This window comes from Telmatherina bonti (assembly GCF_933228915.1).
Source record: "Telmatherina bonti genome assembly, chromosome: 10".
In the NCBI taxonomy this organism is placed as follows: domain Eukaryota; kingdom Metazoa; phylum Chordata; class Actinopteri; order Atheriniformes; family Telmatherinidae; genus Telmatherina; species Telmatherina bonti.
Genome location: NC_136628.1, coordinates 9,252,399 through 9,277,380, shown reverse-complemented (window position 1 = coordinate 9,277,380; position 24,982 = coordinate 9,252,399). Strand labels below are relative to the sequence as shown.

Sequence of the window (24,982 nt, the reverse complement as noted above, 5' to 3'; positions counted from 1 at the left end):
TGATTAATCACCAGTTTTGGCAGGAATGTGTTCAGAGATTCACCCCCACCCCACCCCTACTTCCATCTACTTTCTATTCACATCTAGACATGCAGGCCTTCAGAACCCCCAACGAAACCGGTCAGATTTAGGTACTAAGGTAAAGAAAGTGAAGCAAAGCATGAAAAGACAGAACGGGGGAACAAAGGGCAAGCGACAGAAACAAAAGACACAGTGAGCTCCCGCTTTGGCTGAGAGATGAGCAGCGGGCGCGCCTCCAGCGGCGCCTCCAGCGGCGCCTCCAGCGGCGCCTCCGTGGTCTGAGGGCGGCCTCAGATGTTGGTGAGCGTGGTGGAGGTGATGAGGCGCACAGTGAGCGTGCCCGGGAGGTCGTTGTCCTGGCGACTGCCCTTGTCACGGAGGTGAAGCGTGTGCTGCTCCTGCCGCTCGTTGGGGTCGCTGAACAAGGTCACCTGACCCAGGAAGGTGTCCACAATCATGTTCTTGTTGTAAATCTGCACGCCGCTCAGCGGAGGACGGCGAAGACCCGATGGACACGCAGACAGCAGGAAGAGAGCAGAGAAAAGACAAAAAGCAGGAAGGATGAGAGGGAAACCAGAGGAGGGAAGTTAGAGTCTGATACACACACACACACACACACACACACACACACACACAGGTTTCTGAGGCAAGCGGGACACATTAGGAAAGAGTTTATTCTGGGGACGAAGCTGCAAGAGCAAATGAACGAGAATTTAGGCAGAAAAAGTCATTTTCTAATAAAACTGAGGTAAGCAGGGAAATGTGAAGCGTAATTACACAACTGAAGCTGTGATCTGCAGCAACACATCCAGGTGTTCGGATCTTTTTAGTAGGGATGGGCTTATCGATACGCTGTCGTCAATATCTGTATGGAATCAGATTTGTTTCAGAATCTCCATGCAAAACTTTTAAAACTAAAGCAAAAAACAATTAAAACCAAAACTTTCTAAAACTTAAATAAAATAAATTATCTCAAAAGTTATCAGACATCATGAAAACTATTAGGCTTTTATTTAGTTAAATTGTGTAGTTTTGTTTGTAGTTTCCTCTTCCTCCTTCTCTCCTCTCTCTATTTGGTTGTGCTTCACAGTCTTTGGTTTTGATTCTCAATTGTTTGGTTTCATTTCTGACGCTGACTCTACAGCTGTGTCACTCCAAAACTCACCAGCCAATCGGAATACGCCCTGAAAGAGCCCATGGAATGTTTGTGTCAGAAATGAATCCAAACAATCGAGAATCAAAACCAAAGACTGTGAAGCGCAACCAAAATGGTGAGAAGAGAGAAACAGGAAGAGGAAACTACAAACAAAACTACTCAATTTAACCAAATAAAAGCCTAATAGTTTTCATGATGATTGATAATTTTTTAATTTTGAGATAATTTATTTTACTTAAGTTTAAGAAAGTTTTGGTTTTAATTGTTGTTTTTTGCTTGAGTTTTAAAAAGTTTTGCTTGGAGATTCTGAAACATCTGATTCCATATATCTGCTAGATAAAGTGTGGGATTCAATACTTTTTTTAGCATGAACATACCACTCTGCTCATATGAAACATTTTGCTTTTACTTCTGAGTTTTAGGCAATAAAACTCACAAAGCATATTGCATCTGTGTCACGTGATCGAGGCAGCCAATCAGATGTCACGATGTCAGTACAACGCTGTGATACTCAACTGGTTTACTGCAGAATATTGCACATCATGTTTTATCGTATGTATGATTTTACTGTTATTATATTTTCTTCCTTTTAATAAAGATGAAAAATCTTTTATTAATCTGCAGTTTAATTAATTTATCATTTTAAAAAGATTTATTTGATCTTTTTTGGTTTTAAAATTGTTTCTTTCAAGAATTAAAGTTCTACAGTTTTATTTTTATTCCATGTTGCCCTGGCAACAAAGATGGTCATGCACACTGTACAGTTGTGTTTTTCCTTTAAGGGGCACAAAGTATCAGTATTGATACCGGTATTAAAACTGATAATGATACTGAAACTGATATCAATATGGAAAAAGTGTTATAAAATAATGGGAATTTTTGGCATCGCCATCCTTTTGAGGCGCATCAATACAAAACGTATATTTTTCCTTTTTATACAATATGCTTTATGGGGCAAATTATACAAGGTTTAATCTTCTATCTGTGCCAATTCATGTATAACAATGTAAAGTTAAACTGAACATGAAATAAAATGAATAAATAAACAAATAAATACAATATTAAATAAATCTCCTCTTTGCTTTTATCGACTCACATCTTACTAAAACATCTGTTTTAGTTTAAAGAGAAAATAGTAATTTCATTTAATAGAAAAAAGTGAAGTAAGTGAAGTTTACATTTTTTTTAATCACAGAGGCTGTTTACATTAATCGTGTTGGTTAGTATTTATAAATAATCACGTTACTGTGGATGATTTCTGGAGCGTTTGTGGAAAAGAAGTTTCAGTTCTGCTTCGTGGAGCAAAATTGGGAATCCTGAGTCATTCTTCGTGTTTATCAGAAGGACTCGTTTGCTGCATCATTAATTATCCTGTAAGTTTAATCAACCCTGAGGAATACTGAATATTTTCCTTTATGCCTGAAAATATAAATTATTATAATAAAAACAACAAGCAACATTTTTCTATTTGACAAAATGATAAAAAGAAAAAAAAAAGATTATAAACAGGAATGTAACAAATGTCCATCCCATGAACGTCTGATAGTTCTGTCCGAGACAGAGCATGAAGGAAAGTGTGAAGCTTGGAGGCAAACGGCCGGCGTTTACAGAGCTGAAAAGGTTTTAAGGCAAACAGTTGATCATCTATCATTCACATAGCCGGTCCCGCTCTTCCTCGACCAACACCGTCTACTGACTCACAACACACAGTAGCCTCACTTTCCTCCAAAACCTGATTAATAATGTTGTTTGGTTGACCTGGGGACCAAAAATGCTCCACAGCTGCTGTAAAACGGCGGCAGATCAACGGCTCACCTCGATATGGATGCCTTCTTTGGGCTTTTTGCGGTAAAACAGGCCTTTGATGTCGAAGTTTGGGCACCGTGTGTCCTTTTGAACTGGTGAACGAACCCTCTCGCCTTCACAGGCGATTATCATGTAGGGATCGACAGCTGCGGAGGAAAACAGTGTTTAACATGCTCCATCTACAAGCCAGTTGGTTAATAAGTTCATTCATCATTTACCTACAAAACATAAAAATAAACATTGATAGGAATATTAGACTCAGATAATTGTGTATTATACACTATTCAATTTTCAATGAGTTATTTTAAGAAAAAAAAAAAAAAAGATGCAGGGCTACAGGGACCCCCAATCGTCCTGGAGGGCCGTAGTCCTGCAGGTTTTAGATGTTTCCTGCTTCAACACAAATCAATGCTTCATTAACAGGCTGGTGCAGAAGCTGAATCTATATTTGGTGTGTTTCAGCAGGGTAAGGGACACCAGTCCTTCAGGACCAGGACTGAAGATCCTGCTTCTGTTATGAGTAATGTTCTCTTTAATAAATACACAATGTTTTATTTTATGCATTTAAAAAAAAAAAACTAAAAAGAAAAAAAGTCAGACTTTGCTGCCATCTTGTGGTCACTACGAGAAACAACACTTCAATCTGATGAGAATAAAAAATCAACACTGAACAGCAGAATTCACAAAAGTTATCCTTTGTATAATTTATAATGTCGCATTCAGAAATGTTCAACTATCTCACCTCAAAACATTTTATATTCATAAAGACAAAAGATAATGAGAATAAACGACCCACATCTATAAACCGAAACTATATATTGACTCATCTTTGAGTTATTTTTAAAAAGTTATTTTAATAAGTGTTTAAATTAAAATAGCTTTTTTTTTCTTTTTTTTTTTTTTTTTTTACAACTGTGTAATATTATTCAACCTCCATCATCAACACTTTGTAGATGAGTTTTTTTTAGGTTTTATAACTTCCAAAAGGTCCAGTACTGAAGTGCGGAAAAGCTTTTTAACCTCAAACTCATCCTTCCAATGCAGAAATCTCCAGTTCAGTCGTGTTTGATGGGTGTCTGTGCTGCAACTTCCTTCTTTTAATTTAACCAAAGATTTCTTTGATCAAATTAAATCCTTAAAACTTCAGGCTATTGTCTCATAGACGTGATGTTTCCATGAAGCCATGACGTTTCCATGCAGATGTGATGTTTCCATGCTGACGTGACGTTTTCATGCAGACGTGACGTTTTCATGCAGACATGATATTTCCATGCAGATGTGACGTTTTCATGCAGACGTGACGTTTCCATGCAGACATGATGTTTCCATGCAGACGTGATGTTTCCATGCAGACGTGACGTTTTCATGCAGACGTGATGTTTCCATGCAGACGTGATATTTCCATGCAGACGTGATGTTTCCATGCAGACGTGACGTTTTCATGCAGACGTGATGTTTCCATGCAGACGTGACGTTTTCATGCAGACGTGATGTTTCCATGCAGACGTGACGTTTTCATGCAGACGTGACGTTTCCATGCAGACGTGATGTTTCCATGCAGACAGGATGTTTCCATGCAGACGTGACGTTTTCATGCAGACGTGACGTTTTCATGCAGACGTGACGTTTCCATGCAGACGTGACGTTTCCATGCAGACGTGATGTTTCCATGCAGACGTGACGTTTCCATGCAGACGTGATGTTTCCATGCAGACGTGACGTTTCCATGCAGACGTGATGTTTCCATGCAGACGTGATGTTTCCATGCAGACGTGACGTTTCCATGCAGACGTGACGTTTTCATGCAGACGTGACGTTTCCATGCAGACGTGACGTTTCCTTGCAGACGTGACGTTTCCATGCAGACGTGACGTTTCCATGCAGACGTAATGTTTCCATGCAGACGTGATGTTTCCATGCAGCCATGACGTTTCCATGCAGATGTGATGTTTCCATGCAGCCATGACGTTTCCATGCAGATGTGATGTTTTCATGCAGACGTGATGTTTCCATGCAGACGTGATGTGTCCATGCAGACGTGATGTGTCCATGCAGACGTGATATTTCCATGCAGACGTGATGTTTCCATGCAGACGTGATGTTTTCATGCAGACGTGATGTGTCCATGCAGACGTGATGTGTCCATGCAGACGTGATGTGTCCATGCAGACGTGATATTTCCATGCAGACATGATGTTTTCAGCCTCAGCTGTCAGATTATGAGGCTAAAATGATGTAAAATGAATGTATCAAAGATACAGCAGCACAAAGAGCAACCAGTAGAAGAAAATAAGATTTATTACTAACAGAAATACTAACAGAAATAACACACAGATCAACAATGACCAAGACTTTTTTCATCTTCACATCTTTCTGTCAAGTTTTGGCTTTCAGGAGAAAAAAGGTTGGCATAGAAAAAAACATATAGCCAAAAATATTGACATATCTAGACTTCACCTCCACGTTGGACCGTTGGTTACTGTGGTCCATATGTCCACACAGTTCAGTTTACTAGAACTCGCCCTAAACTCTGCAGCTGGACACAAACTCCTCCTGGTTTCTTCTGGTCCACTTCTTTGTGTTCCCTGTCACTAAGTGGAGAGTGAAGACCTTGTTTATGTTCTCCAGTGATGACTTCTCCCAGCTGTTATCAGGTCGTCCTGCAGGCGTCCTACAGTCAGACAGAGGCTTTTCTAAGCTGGACTTCCGGTTTAAACTTCCTCACAAGGTCAGAATTTCTTTGGAAATCTTCTTATACCAACATCTTTCAGGTGAGATGAAATGATCTTCTCTCAGAGATGTTGAAGCTCCTTTGACTGAAACTCTGCATCCCAGCCAAAGCAACGAACAACTCATCTCACAAAGCAAAAAACTTTGGTTGATCAATCCTTAAATCTTTGGAGGGGTTGAAAACTTCTGATTGCAACTCTTCTGTCATTATTTTCACCAGAGGCCATGATGTTTGTCTGGTTCGTTTGCTTTTTGCAGCTAGAGCTCACACAGAAAGGCAGAAGTTTGGAAAACATCTGAAACACTGCTGGGAGGCTGAGATCAGCTCCACTTACACGTTTCTTTATAAATACATCTGCAAAAGGAGACGCAAACCTGCAAAGTTCAGACAGTAAAGGAGAGACTACGGGAAGCTGTAGGCTATGTGTGACTAAACATTTCCACGTCAGATACCTCGTGCTTTTCCCAGGAGTCCCGTCTTTTGGGGATTGAGATGATGCAGCTCTGTCAATTCAATTCAATTCAATTCAATCTATTTATTGTCCTTAATGGGAAACTTCATTTACAAACAGGTTCTTCAAAAAATCCCACAATAAATCCAGTCACTCACAACAACCATAATTCAAACAATTAAAAAACAAAAACATTTAAAAGAATTTTAAAAGTAAATAATTAAAAATTTAAATAAAAGAAATGCCTCAAGGGGATAAAAACACAATCAGAGATAGTTAAAAAAAAAATACAACACACAAAAAGAGTAAAGTTATCTGAGCCTATTTAAAAATGTTATGGCACAAGGAACAAAGGAATTGGTGAAATAGTTCATGCAGGAGTTACAGCTTAGTAATAACACAGTCACAAACATGAACAGAATAATCAGAGTACTCCTCACCGCGACAGCAGTTATCCTACCTCCGTTGGACTCTTGTCCCTGCAGACCCTCTGCGCTCATCACGTGGACCTGAGTGACCAGCTGAGGGTAGCCACACATTCCCGTCCAACATGTCTGAGGAGGCTCGTCCAGAGTCAGCTCTCTGAGAAACACAGAGGACTCCGATGAGGTTACGTCACACAGCTGAAAACTGATCACTGATCCAGAGTCTGACATGGCGGCTTTCAGAGCTGCTCTGACTGGTCACATCGTCTCATCAGATTCTGCTTCCCAGAAAAGATCCTGCTGGATTCTGCTGTGATTCCAGATTAACTGGAGAGAAACTAACCGGGTGAAGATCACCGTGGGGAGACAGGTGGGACATTTCTGGACCATCACCGAGCTGGATTAGAACATCCATGTAGGATACAGCTGAACTGGATTTATTTCTGTTGTCATTGTGTTCCAGTCTTTTGTTGTTCTGCCTGGTTTCCTGTTTTATTTTGAAGTTTTGTTTTGTTTTCTGCTTCCTGTTCTTTAGCACACCTGCTTTGAGTTGCTTCACCTGCTCCCTGTTATCTCACCTGTGTGTTTTTACCCCTTGGTTTTATTCCAGGTTAATGCCATGTCATGTTGTCCAAAGTCTGTCCTACAGGTTTTAATGTGTCCCTGCTCCAACACACCTGGCTTCCATTAAATGGATCCAACAGCCGGTGAAGTTCTGCACAATGACTGATTCTTTTGAGTCAGGTGTGTTGGAGCAGGAATACATGGAAAAACTGCAGGATTGTGGCCCTTGAGGGCCAGAGCTGGACACGCCTGTGTTAACACATTGTTCCATGTGTCTGCTGATCCAGCTGTGTTGGTTTGATTAAAAACTTATTCCCTCCTGCCTTATCAGCCTGCATTTGGCTCCACAACCTCCATGAACCAACATAAATAACATTCATCTCCTGCTCCTGCACTTTTATAAATATGTTGTTTTTTTTTTTTAATTTCAATGTTGGTTGGAGGTGAATGAGTGAACTAAATCAAGGTGTTTGGTTTACTTTAGGCCTTGTTCACAAGTAGCAGGGCATCTCACAAAACGGAGATATGTTTCTACAATATTTTTCTGCCTGTCATCCACATGAAAGCAAAGATTCAGCATTTATAACAATTCTTTTTAAAAACCTGAGACCAAAGTAAAGAATTACCAATACGTTGTGCGTCTGCATGTCGACATACATGATCAGGGTTTTAGGTTTCCAGACGTCACTGCCGGTGACAAACTGCTCAACGTCGCATGTGCGACCAGGGTTTGCACTCAGAAACAGTAGAAATGCCCTCTGAACGCTCTAAACAATGTGCTTCTGCAGTTAGTTTGGACAGATTGGTTTTTAAAGACGAAGTGGTGTGGACTCTTTTTTGCAGGGGGATATTTTTTTTAAAAAAACAAAAAACAGCTGCCTGCGTACATGTATTTAATTTATTTGTGTCTTTTCCATCCCTCCAAAAGGACAATTAGCTTTGGTTCGAAGTATAAATAGACCCTGTTTCTGAATATAAATGATCATAAACATGGCGAGCAGCAGATTGAGCGATTTATCAATAGCTGATTACTCAATATCATGCTCCGACTGGCCTCCACACATTTGATGAAAACCTTTTGTTGTTCACATAAACATAATAAATTTATTTGTGAGACAGAGTTTAGGACACTTTCTAAAAACGGCAGATAAATGTCCAGGTCATGCGTGAAAATGATTCAAAGTGTTGATTTCTTTACAAGTCAGACTAATAAGATACACCTTAGAATCAAACATGGAAAAATTCTGCTTCTGAACAAACTAGAAGTGCAGAAAAGTTCTGTTCTACATGCTTTTATTTCGATGGGGGCACCACACTCTAAGCTTTAGGGCAGGGGTGTCAAACTCCAGTCCTCAAGGGCCAGTATCCGGCAGGTTTTTGTTGTTTCCATGCTCAAACACACCTGATTCAAATCTAATGGATCTTTAAGCTTCTTGTCAACCTGTTCAGCTGTTTTGGAGCAGGGAGGTGACAAAAACCTGCAGGATACCGGCCCTCTAGGACTGAAGTTTGACACCTGTGTTTTGGAGTGTTGTTTATTTACTTGCAGTCTGAAGGCACATCAGTGAAGACGCGGAGCAGAAAGTCGCCCTGCTGTCCGGGGTCAAAGGTTGTGGGGATGATGACGTAACGACCTTCTTTCAGCTCCTTCCTGAGGAAGACGCAGCGCGAGTTGATGTAGATGGAGCCTGCTACTTTCTGCTGGGCTGTGTGCATCCGGTACTTCCGATTCAGCTCCACCTGCAGGGTTACAGGGTGCAGCTGCAGCCATGTGGCAGGAATCTGCGGCTCAGTTTGCAGTTTGTGCGGGCGTGTTCCTACCCGGTGAATGTCGAAGCCGATGGCCAGGTTTTCCCCTTTGCCTTCCTTGGGTGTGGCTCTCTTTTCCTTCTGCTGTAAGCAGATCAGCACCTCGTCTTCCACCTTCTTCACATCAAACACATACTGCAAAAAAAGAAGCAAAAGAAGAAGAGAAGAGCATTTGGCACCTGAGCACTGGTGACGCTCTTCTCAACAGCAAGAGGAGCTGGTGTACCAACCTGAGGGTTCTGCAGAAAGGTGGCCTTGTGATTGATGCAGCCTCCAGATCGGTTGCGAAGGGGATCCTGGCGGTGGATCCAGGTGCCCCTCATCACCTCCTCCTCCCAGGTTTTGTGGATGCTCAGGTAGGAGGTGTTGATGAGTCGGCAAAGGATCAGATCAGTGAAGTACTGGCAGAAATCGTCAAAATTCATCCTGCAGAAGAACGAGTAGAAGAAAGACGAGAGGAAGTGAAGACTGAGGTGACGAGCCAGCTCACTGTTCAGAGTAGAAACACCGGCGCAGGTGATTCTGGTTTTACTACAACAGGAAAATTATTGGAAGATTGATGAAAACTATCATGAAAGCTCTTGCAGCAGAACAGATGTCATAACGGGTCATCCTGCTATAAATGTCCACAAAAACCCCACAAACTGTTGGTTTTAGATGTTCACTCAACTCAACTTTACTTATAAAGCTCTATAAAACAACCAGAGTTGGAACAAAGTGCTGTACACCAGGGGTCCCCAATCCTGGTCCTTGTGGACTGGTGTCCTGCAGGTTTTCCAAGTGTTCCTGCTGCAACACACCTGATTCAAATCAATGTGTATTTAGCAGACATGCAGAGCTGGTCTGAGTCTGAGTCTAGTGTGTTCCAGCACAAGGACCAGGACTGGGGATCACTGGTTAAACAATCAGCCAAAACAACAAAAGAATAAAACTGTTAAAAGGGAGATAAAAAAAAAAAAAAACACAATAAAACATTTGATCATACCAGGAAGAAGGAATTAAAACAATAAAACAAAATGAATAAATAATAAATTAAACCAAACTATAGAACAATAACTAGAAGCAGACTCACACTGGGCTAAAAGCAAAGGAATAAAAATGGGCTTTAATATAAGTTTTAACAATGGACAGTGAGGAAGCTTGTCTTATGTTGAGGAAAAGTTCATTTCACACTTTAGGAGCGTCAACAGAAAAGGCTCCGTCCCCTCTAAGCCTCTGTTTGAACCTCGGTACGTCCAGAAGCAGCAGGTCAGCTGACCTGAGGCCCCGCGCAGGACTGTGGGGTTAGGCTCAGGGAGGTGAGGAGGGGACAGACCGTTTAAAGATTTAAAAACAAATAACAGAATCTTAAAATGAATCCTGTAGGTCACTGGCAGCCAGTGGAGGGAGGCCAGAAAAGGTGTTATGTGCCTCTTCTTACGTACTCCAGGTAGGAGGTGTGCAGCCGCGTTTTGCACCAACTGGAGACATGCGAGGGAGGACTGCCTCACACCAAAATAAAGAGCATTACAGTAATCCAGATGTAACGAAGGCAGGATTACTGTTTCAGAGTGCCGTTGTGTGAGAAAAGGTTTGACTTCAGCCAGATGTCTGATGTGGAATAATCTGGACTTCACTCCAGAGCTGGTTTGCCGATCCAGTTTAAAATCACTGTCCATCTTAAAACCCAAGTTTGGAACTGTTGGCTTTAAAAAGCCGGACAAAAGACCCAAACCAACAGGCTGGCCACTGGGACCAAACACTTCAGTTTTTCCCTTGTTCAAGTTTAGCACCAATATGCCAGAAGAGGTGCATGGAGAAGACATTTTCTTAATTCAATTCAATTTTATTTATATAGCACAATTAAAACAGCCCTGCTGACCAAAGTGCTTCGCAGTACAGAAAATACAGATCAAATTATTTAAAGTACTATAAACATAGAAACATATAACTTAGAATGATTAAACTATGAAATCTCCTAATAAGATAGCAAAAATACAAAAATATAGTACAATACAGTATAAAAAGCCAAGGTTTACACCAAATAGGTAGTTTAAATGATGAAAGGCCAAAGAAAAAAAGATGAGTTTTTGGTCTGGACTTGGACTGGACTGGACTTTAGTCTTGGCCTACAGACTGAGCGGACCGGACAGAAAGAGGAAGACTGTTCCAAAGTCTGGGTCCAGCAACAGCGAAGCCTCACCCCCCCCCCCGTTAAGTAAGATAGGGTGGTTCCATGGAGTTTAAACACTTAAAAGCAATCAATAAAACTTAAGTGGCATATTCACATGTGAGAGAAGACACCGACTGGACAGTATCTGTGTTGTGTGAACCAGCAACCTGCTGCATGCAGCTCAGACATGACGCTAGTATTGATTCATCCATTTAATTTGAGGCAGAGAAAGGAAGAAGCTGATTGACTACTTGTATATATGTGTTACGTAACGATGACATGGCAACACAGCCTGAATCCTGACTCCTGAGCTGTATTTAGGGCCCCTCAACACCTTACAACTGTCTCCAAATGTCACAAACATCTTGGAAGGAAAAATGTCATGGAAATCACATCTGAACAAAGCGTGCTGTTTGTTTCTCCAGCTCCTAAATTCTGTGTTAAACCAGGTCAACAGGAAGTAAAGAGGAAGTCGATCCAGCAGCATCTTACAGCACAGGTGAAAAAAAAACCTTACAAAATAAAAAACAGGTTTCAAATTGACTTAAATTTGTTTACTAACACAAAGTTATGCGTCATTCCAAAACCATGACAATCAGGCTAACAGAGGATTAACGCATTGATTTCCTGACTTCTCACCAGAACTCGCCGTCGTCCTGCACGGTGACGCCCAGCTTCTCTCGCTCACTCTTGCTCACCTTGTTCCACTCCTCCGAACTGCAACCAACAAGAACAACAAGCAAGCTTGTCACTATAAACAGATATTACACTTTCATTTAAACTTTTGTCACATTTAATGACATTTTCCTGAAAGTCTCTGTAGTAACTAACTGTCTCCATAGATATTCTGCAGTTTTATGTTTTTCTTCCCACCATTCTTTAACAGAAAAAAAACCAAAAGTTTCTGGTGTTATTAAAAAATCTAACAGAAACAATTTATCTTCCAGTTGATAGAAAACCAACAGGAAGTCCAGTAAACACTGGATCCATCCAAGATGTGCAGAATTTCATCTCTGAACACACAACACGTCCAGCCTGGAAGCAGATGGTCTCCAGCAGCAGAAGACCACAGCGGGTTCCCTCCTGTCAGTAAGAACAGGAAACTGAGGCTACAATTCACACAGACTCACCAGAACTGGACAATAGAAGATGGAGAAACTGGTCTGATGAGTCTCCAGTTCAGCTCCACATTCACATGGTAGGATCAGAATCTGCTGGAAACATCATGACAACATGGATCCATCCTGCCGTCAGGATCAAGGCTTCAGGCTGCTGCTGGTGGAATGATGGGGGGAGGTTTTCTGGTCCCACTTTGGTCCCCTTAGTACCAGTATGACATGGTTTAACCAGCACAGCCTACCTGAGTCCTGCTGCTGACCATGTCCATCCCTTTCTGAGCACAGTGTAGCATCTTCTGATGGAAACTTCCAGCACTTCTCATCTCCACCATGACGATGAGTTCACTGTCCTCCAACAGCCACCACTGTCACCAGATCTCAGTCCAGCAGAGCAGCTTTGGGACGTGGTGGAACGGGAGATTCTCATCATGATGCTTCATGTCAAAGTGGAGGAAAATCTCTGAGGAATGTTTCCAGCTTGTTCATCTATCACAGCAAGAATTAAGGCAGTTCTGGAGGAAAAGACTTCCAGCCTCCAATCTGGTACTAGAAAGTGAAGCTGAGGAAGGTGAAGATGAGTTATGACTATAACGTACAGCATTAAAGTCAGCAGGATAACTGTGTGTTTGTACTTCATAGAACCTCTGATGTCCAGGCATTTCTGTAAAAATGAATACAATGTTTGTTTCTGTAAATCAGAACTGATCATGAGGCTTCAGTCGGATCGGAGGAGCCCAGGATGTGAATTCACTCTCCGTTTCCAGTGGCTTTTATTAAGCCACGTTTTTCCATCACGGTCAAACGAATGATTGAGAGAAGACAGATGACGTCTCTTTAATGATATCCATCTCTTCCAGCCACATCAATAATTCAGACTCCATTATCAATCAGCTTTGCCACCTCTCTGTTTGTTTCTTCAGCTGTTATCGCCTCTTGTGAGAGCTTCAGCAGAAACCAACAGCAGCCTTAACGGGCTGAATTCAGCCACTCTTCCTCGCTCTGAGGCCCATTACGTTGATTGGTTTTCATTTTTCATTGTCATCATGACATTTCACATTCAGCCGTTTTCCTGACAACAGTGTGTGAATCAAACACAAGCTGGTCTTCGTCCAGTCGCCTGTGTTTACTCATCCATCACATGCTGGATGAGTATGTCAAACTTAGCAGGACAGGGGATGATGCTCACTTTGACGTTGCAGAAATGTAATTAGTAGAATTGTTCAAGCTGATGAACAACAAGGTCCCAAACTGCAGGATTAATTCAAGATCTATGTTGTCATGGTAACGTGATTTTAGATGAGGAGAGCTCAATGAGCTTCTGAGACAAGACTAAACCACTTCTGGTCTTTTCTTTTCATTTCTTTTTATTGATTTAATTTATTTATTTACTTATGTTTATGTAATCATTTTCACATTATTTTTTGTTCTTTTTTCCTAATTTTTTATGTTACTATATCATGTAATTATAAATAAATAAGGGAGAAAAGATGTGAGAGTTGCAGTAGTTCCTCCCTGCCTGCAGGTGGCAGTGTAAGTATTACCTGTCGCTCCACGGGCCGCTCCACTCCTTCTCTCCCCAGGGGTTTCTCATTCGGATCATGTGCAGCTTCTCCGACTTGAAGAAGGCCAACAGTCCGTGTCCCAGCCGCACCTTCCGGACGTCCGTCACAGCGTAAGCGTGGCCTTTGACCAAACCGCAGTCCAACCGTGCCTCCATATCTTCCACCGTGGTCGCCTGGAGTAAAGCATGGCGGTCAAAATAAAGATACTTCTCTCCACCAGTCTGCAGTCACCTGAAATCAAACCACATCTTCTGTGGTTAGACAGAAGTGCAGACCTGTTGTCATGGTTACACAGTATAAAATGCGACGAACATAAAATGTGCTACAGAAGAAGTGAGTTAAACACCTAAAAAAGAAAATATGTCTTCCATAAATTCTAAAGTTTTACTTGTCAGGAAACAATGGGAGTGTTAAAACGGAGTCCAGCTGGACGTTAAACAGGTTGGCAGCAGCCAGGTGCTGCTGATCACGTGAACTAGTTAACTGATCATCAGCAGTGTGAAAGCAGAAGTTTGATCAGTTTGCTGCCCTGCAGGGAGAGAATAGTGATCTAAGCCTACGCTCACATTGCAGGTCTTAATGATCACTTCTAATTTGTTATACATGGTTTCCACTTTATAGTTTAAATGTGACCTCCTGGATTTATGGAGGTAAATATGGATGCTAAACACATTAGCATTCTAATGTCGCAACACAATCGAGGCAGACAAAATTATTATATATTGTTTCTTCCGATATTTACATTTTGGCTATTTTCATTATGCGTCCGTGTGAAATATCATCAGTTGAGGCCGAAGAACTGATGCAATTCCATGTATGGATCCAGACTAATGCGCTCCAAATAAACAGATAAGTACGTGCTCCACCTACATCATCTAGGATGCATCAGAAGTGACCATAAACTGTCTATAAAAGATGGATGTAGCCTCCGTGATGTCACCCGTAGGTTTCTGAAGAGCTGAATTTAAGTTTGCTGGGCGGTTCTTACCATCGCCATCTTGGCAGCGTCACACATGTCGTCTCTCTGGAAAATACAAAAATTGACAAAGAGGTGGAGCTGAGAGGGGGGCTGTGAGCGTGGGGGTGGATAATTAATATCTAGCGATCTCTAACCTGCATGTAGCTAAGAGCTAACTGAGCTAACCCAGAGCTAACAGAAGCTAACAAGCTAATGGAGGTAAGCGGCTAAAGCTAAGTTGGCTAACATTCTACATATTTCTACATTCCTCCTTCATACAGCGAGTTATCTGGTGCCTGTCAATCAAAAGGACACACCCCTAAATGTGTCAAATTTTGAGATGAAATTACTTCTAAACGGGGGAATTAGAAAAAAATTCAGTCCCTTCACAGTCGACATGAAGGTAAATCTGACCTATTAAACCGAAAATGGATTTTTTTTTTTACCAGGCTGTAAACATGTTTATTTGTGCTGTGAGGTTGGTCTTTTTAACATGGAAGTCTATGGGAATTTTTCTCTGTTGGAGCCCCTGGTGGATGAGGGGGGAACTGCAATTTCTGGCACTTCAGCATGGGCTTCACTTTTAACTACCGGAGGTTGCCACTTAGAGGTGATTCATGTGGTCTTCGGGTAGCCTACTATCCCAGAATGCAATGTGGTACAAACAGAAACATGGCAGAGGAGAAAGCTCATAACTTAACTTTTTTGGCCTATTTAATTTTCTTTTTTTACTTTTAGTGCTACTTTTTTGCGAATGTAATTCTTTGGTAAAAGCTTTGACATCATTAAGTCAAGTTCATACTAGCAAGTCTACAAAGCCAGTCTCAGTGTGCTTGGTACAGCAGAATGTCCTTAGTGTTGCTGCAAAGAGTCTGTCAGACAGAATGCAACGTGAGCTGTCAGACGGAGGTCACTTTGAAAAATGTTATAGGAGTCTGATGTAGTGCAACACATTGAATTACTTTATTTGCACACAAAACTAAATAATTAGATAAATTCTTAATAGTTCCACTGATAAGCAATGGCATGCCAAATGAGAAAATTTAGTCCAAACTGTAGTGACCCAGAATCAGACGAAGATGAAGAGTCTTAGCCTCGTGTGCATTTCACAAGAGAACAGATTATTTTATTCTGAAAAATAATTATTGGGCTGTTTAGGAATTTTTCTGTGGTTGACAAAATCTTATGAATAAAAATAAATCTTTGAAAAATACTGATTTCATAAACTCTCAAAATCTTGAGTTTCTGGAACAAAGAGGCAGAAGATGTGCTTGGCTCGGATGGAGATGCTGTTCCAACAAAGCGATTCTGAGCAGTAAAATCCTGTAGACCAGTGTTTCTCAATCCTGGTCCTCAAGAATCTCTGCCATGTATGTCTAGTCATGTTCCTACTCTAACACACCTAAATCATATTAATGAACCTCATTATCAAGTTCTTTGCAAGCCTGCTAATGAGGCATTCATTTCATTCAGGTGTGTTAAAGTATGGTTACCTTTAAAACATGCTGGGCAGTGGTACTGGAGGACCAGAGCTGGGAAATGATGCTGTGGAGAGTTATAGGGAAGATGCTCCCCCAGACCAAGTTGGAGTAGATGAGAAAAGGATTTTCATGGCTGTAATACAATGTGAGAAGACAAAAGGAGACCATGGTCCTCAGGGAATAGGGTGCATTGCCCTCTCCGAGTCGGGAGTGAGGTCCTGCCTCAAGTGGAGGAGTTTAAATATCTCTGGGTCTTGTTTACGAGTGAGGGAAGGATGGAGCAAGAGATCGACTGGTGGATCGGTGCGGTGTCTGCAGTAATGCGGACTGTATGCCGGTGTGTCGTGGTGAAGAAGGAGCTGAGTCAGAAGGCGAAGCTCTTGATTTACCAGTCAATCTATGCTCCTACCCTCAGCTATGAGGTCGTGACCGAAAGAACAAGATCTCGTATACAGGCGGCTGAAATGAGTGTCCTCTGCAGGGTGGCCGGGCTCTCCCTTAGAGATCGAGTGAGAATCTCGGTTATCCGGGAGGGGCTCAGAGTAGAGCCGCTGCTCCACCGCATCGAGAGGAACCAGTAGAGGTGGCTCGGGCATCTGGTCAGGATGCCTCCTGGACCACCCTGGTGAGGTGTTCCAGGCACGTCCCTCTAGGAGGAGACCCCGGTGAGGACCCAGGCTCCCTCTTCAAGGGATTATATTTCTCAGCTGGCCAGGGAACGCCTCGGGATCCCCCCTGCAGAGTTGGTAAATGTGGCTGGGAAAAAGGGAAGTCTGGGCTTCCCTGCTTAGGCTGCTGCCCCTGCGACCCGACCCCGGATAAGCTAAGTTAATATTTATTGTATGACATTTTCTCACTAAAAATGATAGAATCAAAATTTCTAAATATTTTGAGATAGTTTATTTAATTTGAACCATCCATCGTAGACAACTAGGTCCACGTTTGCATTCTCAGTAAATAGCAAGCGCAAACCTTTAGGCAGTTTAAAGTAAAGCATACTTTTGGGCATTTAGTTATAAAAATCGCAGTTTCCCACTCATCCACTAGGGGCTCCAAAACAGAGGAAATTCTCATAGACTTCCATGTTAAAAAGCCCAACTTCACAGCAGAAATAAACATGTTTACAGCCTGGTTCATAAAATCATTTTAGGTTTAATAGGTCAGGTTTACCTTCATGACAACTGTGATTTGAGTGAATTTAGTTTCTAACTCCTCTGTTTGTAAGTAATTTCATCTCAAAGTTTGACACATTTGGGGGCATATCCTCTTGAATGACCGCTAGCCAATATCCCACTTCAAGAAGGAGGAATGAGGAAAAACCGCGGTTTTTAGCCATTTAACAGCCCAACTTAGCTTTAGCCCGCTTACCTCCATTAGCTGGTTACCTCCTGTTAGCTCAGTTAGCTATTAGCTGCATGCAGGTCAGAGATCGCTAGGTGTCAATTATCCACCCTCATGTTCACAGCTCCCCTCTCAGCTCCACCTCTTTGCCCATTTTTATATTTTCCAGAGAAACAACACGTGTGACGCTGCCAAGATGGCGATGGTAGGAACCACCCACCAAGCTTCAATTCAGCTTTTCAGAAACCTACGGGTAACGTAACGAGACTCTGTTCGTCTTTTATAGACAGTCTGTAGTCAGTGGCAGAGATAGGGCTGTGTCATCTGCACACAGAACTGGTTTAGAACAATAAATAAGTCATTTCATTTTACATGAAAGTGATCTGGATCAGAATTGACATTTTGGACTATAATAAAAAGTTCTGTTAGAGGAACTACAAAAAACCCAAGAGATGCGTGTCAGGCTCTCCAGTCCTCAGTTAGCATGAAACAGGTGGTGCCAGTGACAGTGTAGTTAGACAAAGACTGAACCAGTATGGCTAGTTTGGAAAGGTTGAAGAGAAAAAAACAGGTTAGCTTAGCAAAGCTGCATCTGAAAAAACCACAAGACTTCTGGAACAATCTATGTCATTCATTCAGGTGAAAGCCAGTCTTTTTGTATCTTGTGTGGATGAGCCAGTGGGCCCTAAGTTGCAGGTAAATGCCCAAAAATGCCCATAAAAGGTAGAGACTTACAGGCAGTGTGCAGGCAGACGAGGAAATGAATGCAAATTAATTATAATAATATGTCTTTAGTTACCTCCCGTGGGCTCACCATCTGCGGGAGGAGCCGTAGGGGTCGGGTGCAGTGTGAGCTGGGCGGCAGCAAGGGGCGGGGACCCTGGCGGTCCGATCCCCGGCTGCAGAAGCTGGCTCTAGGGACGTGGAATGTCACCTCTCTGGTGGGGAAGGAGCCTGAGCTTGTGCGCGAGGTTGAGCGGTTCCGGCTAGATATAGTTGGACTCACCTCGACGCATGGCTTGGGCTCTGGAACCAGTACCCTCGAGAGGGGCTGGACTTTCTTCCACTCTGGAGTTGCTCATGGTGAGAGGCGCCGAGCAGGTGTGGGCATTCTCATCAGCCCCCAGCGTGGTGCCTGCACGTTGGGGTTTACCCCAGTGGATGAAAGGGTAGCTTTGATCTGCTTCCGGGTGGGGGGACGGGTCCTGACTGTTGTCTGTGCTTATGCGCCGAACAGCAGTTCAGAGTACCCACCCTTTCTGGAGTCCTTGGAGGGAGTGCTGGAGGGTGCTCCTTCTGGGGACTCCATAGGTCTGCTGGGGGACTTCAATGCTCACGTGGGCAATGACAGTGAGACCTGGAGAGGAGTGATTGGGAGGCATGCCCCCCCCCCCCCCCCCCCCCCCGTACCAAAATGGTGTTTTGTTATTGCACTTCTGTGCTCGTCATGGATTGTCCATAACAAACACCATGTTCCAACATAAGAGTGTCCATATGTACACCTGGCATCAGGATTCCCTGGGCCGCAGTTCAATGATCGATTTTGTAGTCGTGTCGTCGGACCTGCGGCCATATGCCTTGGACACTCGGGTGAAGAGAGGGGCGGAGCTACAACTGATCACCACCTGGAGGTGAGTTGGCCCAGATGGTGGGGGAGGAAGCCGGTCAGAGCTGGCAGGCCCAAACGTGTTGTGAGGGTCTGCTGGGAACGTCTGGATGAGTCCCCTGTCCCCTTCGAAGACCTCCTCAATCCTACCAACACGTCTTCCGATGAGGAAGCAGAGCTCGGGGACTCAGGGGTGGACTCTCCTATCTCTGGGGCTGAAGTCGCTGAGGTGGTCAAAAAGCTCCTTGGCGGCAAGGCCCCGGGGGTGGACGAAATCCGCCCGGAGTTCCTTAAGGCTCTGGATGCTGTGGGGCTGTCCTGGCTGACACGCCTCTGCAGCATCGCATGGACATCGGGGGCAGTGCCGCTGGATTGGCAGACTGGGGTGGTGGTCCCCATTTTTAAGAAGGGGGACTGGAGGGTGTGTTCCAATTACAGGGGAATCACACTCCTCAGCCTCCCTGGTAAGGTCTATTCAGGGGTCCTGGAGAGGAGGGTCCGCCGGATAGTCGAATCTCGGATTGAGGAGGAGCAGTGCGGTTTTTGTCCTGGTCGTGGAACAGTGGACCAGCTCTATACCCTCTCTGGGGTCCTGGAGGGGGCATGGGAGTTTGCCCAACCAGTCTACATGTGCTTTGTGGACCTGGAGAAAGCGTTCAACCGTGTCCCCCGGGGGCTCCTGTGGGGGGCGTTTCGGGAGTATGGGGTACCGGACCCCCTTGTGCGAGCTGTCCTGTCCCTGTACGACAGGTGTCAGAGCTTGGTCCGCATTGCCAGTAATAAGTCGGATTCGTTTCTGATGAGGATTGGACTCCGCCAAGGCTGCCCTTTATCACACAGAATTTCTAGGCGCAGCCGAGGTGTTGAGGGGATCCGGCTTGGTGGCCTCAGGATTGGGTCCCTGCTTTTTGCAGATGACGTTGTCCTGTTGGCTTCATCTCGTCGTGATCTCCAGCTCTCACTTGAGCGATTTGCTGCAGAGTGTGAAGCGACTGGGATGGGAATCAGCACCTTCAAATCTGAGATCATGGTCCTCAGCCGGATTAGGGTGGATTGCAGTCTCCGGGTCGGGAGTCAGGTCCTGCCTCAAGTGGAGGAGTTTAAATATCTCGGGGTCTTGTTCACGAGTGAGGGAAGGATGGAGCGCAAGATCGACAGACGGATCTGCGGTCTGCAGTAATGCGGACTCTGTGCCGGTCTGTCATGGTGAAGAAGGAGCTGAGCCAGAAGGCTAAGCTCTCGATTTACCAGTCGATCTACGTTCCTACCCTCACCTATGGTCATGAGCTGTGGGTCGTGACCGAAAGAACGAGATCTCGTATACAGGCGGCTGAAATGAGTTTCCTCTGCAGGGTGGCCGGGCTCTCCCTTAGAGATAGGGTGAGGAGCTCGGTTATCCGGGAGGGGCTCAGAGTAGAGCCGCTGCTCCTCCGCATCGAGAGGAACCAGTTGAGGTGGCTCAGGCATCTGGTCAGGATGCCTCCTGGATGCCTCCCTGGTGAGGTGTTCCAGGCACGTCCCTCTCGGAGGAGACCCCGGGGAAGACCCAGCTCACGCTGGAGGGATTATATCTCTTGGCTGTCCTGGGAACGCCTCGGGATCCCCCCCGCAGAGTTGGCAAATGTGGCTGGGGAGAGGGAAGTCTGGGCTTCCCTGCTTAAGCTGCCCCCGCGACCCGACCCCGGAGAAGCGGCACGAAGACGAGACGAGATGAGACGTCTTTAGTTAATATTTGGTCGTTAATTTCTCCTGAACTTATGCGTCAGCCTGCACTCTGGTCCATGAACACATCAGGACATTCTTGTGGTGCTGAGAAGGAAGTGGTACGCTGCAGAATAACTCTTTACATAACTGCTACAGCTTGCAAAGCAAATTTCCACTTGCAGCGTTCAAACACATCCAGCTTCCTGAAGTGATGATGAAGTGAGTGGAACTGATGGAATAAAACCTCCAGGTGGGTTTGACGGTTGATCTGCGGCGTTTTTTAACCAGAAGGTCAGGAAACCTCCAACAGCCAATAAATCTATTCATTCATTGTCATTATAACAAGTGTAGCATCGCAGCCGCTTGTCGGAGGTGGGTTTCCTCTGGAAGAGGACGAGACCACATTGAATCGGCGGATTTTGGGAGACTCAAGTGATATTTAATTATAGAGATATTTCCTGAGTTTGAAGGAACAGATCTCGTAAGATGTTTCAGTGTGCATGTGTGTGCACGTGTCTACAGCACCATGGCTGTAGGAAAACCAACAGAATTACATCCTGTAATGAATGACTGAAATGAAAGAAAAATAATTTTCCCCAGAAAGAAATTATCTGCAAGGAATATCTTGTTCTTTATTCAAATATAACAAAATCTAAAATCATCATTTTATTATAATAAACTGGACAGCAGAGGAAACACAGACACTGATTCTGCTCAAACATGCTGATGGTGAAACGTTTGTTACACTCTTATGAAAGTTGCCATGAATGCCACCATCTTCATAAAAAGTTCAGCAATCTGATTCGTCAGTCAGATGTGAGTCCTTCAGTCTGACAGAAGAACACTTGACTGAACGTGTGTCATGCGACAGACCAATGATCCCAAAGCAGCAGCAGATCTGCTGCGAAACATCTAAAAAAATGTAAAACATCCAGATGTTGACATGATCCAGTCCAGACCTCTACTGGACTGAGGAAACCAACAATGCAAACATCAATGGACTGAAGCAAAGTTGGAAAGAAGAGTGGAGCAAAGTCCCGGCACAACAAAGCTAAAGCTAAAGTTGCTTCTACAAGCTGTTGAATCAGTGTAGATTCAGTGTTTTTTTTCACTGCTTCTGCTTCAAGAAATAATTCCATGGTGTGAGATGTCGCGTTGCTGAGGAAGGAAGCCGTTCAGAGTGGAGCCATTATATTTCAGGAGAGTAAATAAATGATGTTAACAGTCCTACCTGCACAACAGTCACATTCTTCAGCTTGGGTGTAAATACATAGTAAATACAATACTCAGACATGTGGAAAATAGCTTTACCACTGCACCTGGTATCTGCACACCGATCAGGTCAGTTTGGCTGGACAGTGAATAAACCTTTAAAGAGATTTCCTCTTTGCATGCTCTAAAGACGCTGTAAGATTCAGTAAAAAAATCCACCTGGCAGAAAGTCAGTGTGAGCCCTGCAGCTCTCAGCTCACCCTGATGGAGCAGCTGATCAGGCCGTCTCTGTTGTGGACTTTCAGGACTCTTTCAAACAGCTGGTTTCGAGCCGCCTCATCAGTCGCCATCTGACCCTCCAGCAGGTCCACGGGCTCGGAAACCCCGCCGGTGAAGTCCACCAGCGCGTCAGCCGTGTTTCCTCCATCCAAAGCCTCGTAGCAGCCGTAAACCCTGCACGCAGGCGAGGACAGTCAGACTTCTGTGCTTTCTCTCATATTTTCATGTTTCTAGTCATGCAGATGCTTTCAGGAGTCTGCTGATGTGCTGCCGCTGATACTGACTTAGCGTAGGCTTTCTCCACCAGGGCGCTCCAGAACTCGTTGCTGTCATTGGAGTGGCAGTAGACAAGCTGGTTGTCCACTGTTGGTAGCCGGTCGTCAATCACCACGTCCACCCACTCACCGAAACGCCAGAAGCGGAAGTGGAAAATCCCGGCATAGGAGTCGGGCTTCTCTGTATCCCACTCCTGCTCCTTCCAGTCCGGAATGACCTGCAGGAGGAAGGTGGAGGAAGAGGAACAGAAGGGCAGGTAAACATTCAGCTGATGGTTCATGGAGCATGAATGATGTCAGGGTGGAGCGGGCAGCCGGGGCCAGACTGTGTTCCCTCATGTCTGCTGATGCATTAACGGTTAGGGAACAAATTTATAGCCTTGGCTCTCACAGTCATAAATCCAGCTGTAATAGGACGTGGCTGACATGTAATAACTGTTTGGCTGCAGTGTGTGTGGGTGTGTGTGTGTTGCATCTGCTGTAGTCCAGCAAACAAATAAAACTCAGCCTCTGTTCTGAGAGCAAACACTGAAAAACAACACAAATAACCAAACACACAGCAACAAGCTTTAAACTCGTAAAACTCATCAAGTTCAAATGTTTGGAGTTGTTTTTGACTCAAACCTGAGTTTTGAGACATAATTCATGTCAAGTCAATGCAGAGACTCTGACACTTTTCTCATCTGATCAGGACAGTCAAGACTTATTTATGTAACGCAGAAGAAGATGTCACAACCGATGCTACGTCAAAGGCATCCTGTCAGTTTTACAATTGATTTAAAAGCTCTGATATATGATTTTAACCTTTTAATGCCTTATCTATTAAAATGGGCAGAAAATTCCTTTTTTTTTATATCTTATGTTTTAGTTAAGCACTTAAACAAAATGTTAATACATACATATAACATATAAATATCAGGTCTGCATGAAAACGTCATGTCTGCATGGAAACGTCATGTCTGCATGGAAACACCATGTCTGCATAGAAACGTCATGTCTGCATAGAAACATCACGTCTGCATGGAAACATCACGTTTGCATAGAAACATCATGTCTGCATGGAAACATCACGTTTGCATAGAAACATCATGTCTGCATGGAAACATCATGTCTGCATGGAAACATCACGTTTGCATAGAAACATCATGTCTGCATGGAAACATCATGTCTGCATGGAAACACCATGTCTGCATGGAAACATCATGTCTGCATAGAAACATCATGTCTGCACGGAAATACCATGTCTGCATAGAAACATCACGTCTGCATGGAAACATCACGTCTGCATGGAAACATCACGTTTGCATAGAAACATCATGTCTGCATGGAAACATCATGTCTGCATGGAAACACCATGTCTGCATAGAAACATCATGTCTGCACGGAAATACCATGTCTGCATAGAAACATCACGTCTGCATGGAAACATCACGTCTGCATAGAAACATCATGTCTGCATGAAAACATCATGTCTGCATGAAAACGCCATGTCTGCATAGAAACATGTTTGCATAGAAACATCATGTCTGCATAGAAACATCATGTCTGCATGGAAACATCATGTCTGCATGGAAACATCACGTCTGCATGGAAACATGTCTGGATGCTGACAGGGATTAAAAACAGATTGACCAAAAAGGTAAAAAGATGGCTCAGAGTCTGAAGGGTTGTGTGTTTTATGTGAGCGGGTTGAGCTGGTAATGCTGTGTCTTCTCTGTCATTCCACTGGGATTCAGACTACCAAAGTCCAGCACAGGAAGGACTGGAACAGCACACTGGTGGACCTCCATCAGCATGAATATGGCACACAATTAAAAATGTAAAAGACGCAGCGAGTGACTCCACATGCGAACTAAATGGCACGTTTCCAGCGGGTGTCCTTGCAGATGTCAAGATGTGCTAACTGAACAGCAGTTCCTGTCAGACCTCTCAGCAGGAGATGACACGGTGCTGATGGAGAGAAACCAGCCACAGATCGCTGAGAGAGCCAGTGGAGGAGGAGGAAAACAATAAAAACAAAGCCCTGCACCAGAAATCTCCGAGTCATTTGTGAGGCAGTCTGTCACTATGCTGCTGGTTACTCTGTCTGTGTGCTGATAGCAGCTCCATCTATCTCAGCTTTCATCTGGACCAAGCGGCGCTACGCAGCAGCTGAACTCGCCTGATGACTGACCAGAAACTTCCTCTGCTGTCTGAAAAACTGCTCCCTGAAGGGCAGAAGGGAACGTTTCCCCGTTCTCTTCCTCATCCTGACACTGCCTCATCACCAAACCTGCAGATCTCCGTGATCCTGGTGGAACTTCAAGCACCAGACATGTTACAGTCCGGGAT

The 24,982-nt window shown here is 43.9% G+C and overlaps 1 protein-coding gene across 1 annotated transcript in view; it reads right to left on the bottom strand.

Moving 5' to 3' along the window:
• Positions 1–311: 311 nt before the first annotated feature.
• The window catches only part of capn5b (calpain 5b), a gene marked incomplete at both ends in the record, with an annotated part of 51,373 nt that continues 26,702 nt past the window's right edge, over positions 312–24,982 (bottom strand). The window contains 11 exons of the mRNA XM_079247237.1: positions 312–494; positions 2,993–3,129; positions 6,167–6,217; positions 6,626–6,747; positions 8,698–8,894; positions 8,976–9,098; positions 9,194–9,389; positions 11,755–11,832; positions 13,775–13,968; positions 22,358–22,550; positions 22,661–22,869. Coding sequence (XP_079103363.1) covers positions 312–494; positions 2,993–3,129; positions 6,167–6,217; positions 6,626–6,747; positions 8,698–8,894; positions 8,976–9,098; positions 9,194–9,389; positions 11,755–11,832; positions 13,775–13,968; positions 22,358–22,550; positions 22,661–22,869 — 1,683 coding nt within the window. The remainder of the gene's footprint in view (positions 495–2,992; positions 3,130–6,166; positions 6,218–6,625; positions 6,748–8,697; positions 8,895–8,975; positions 9,099–9,193; positions 9,390–11,754; positions 11,833–13,774; positions 13,969–22,357; positions 22,551–22,660; positions 22,870–24,982) is intronic.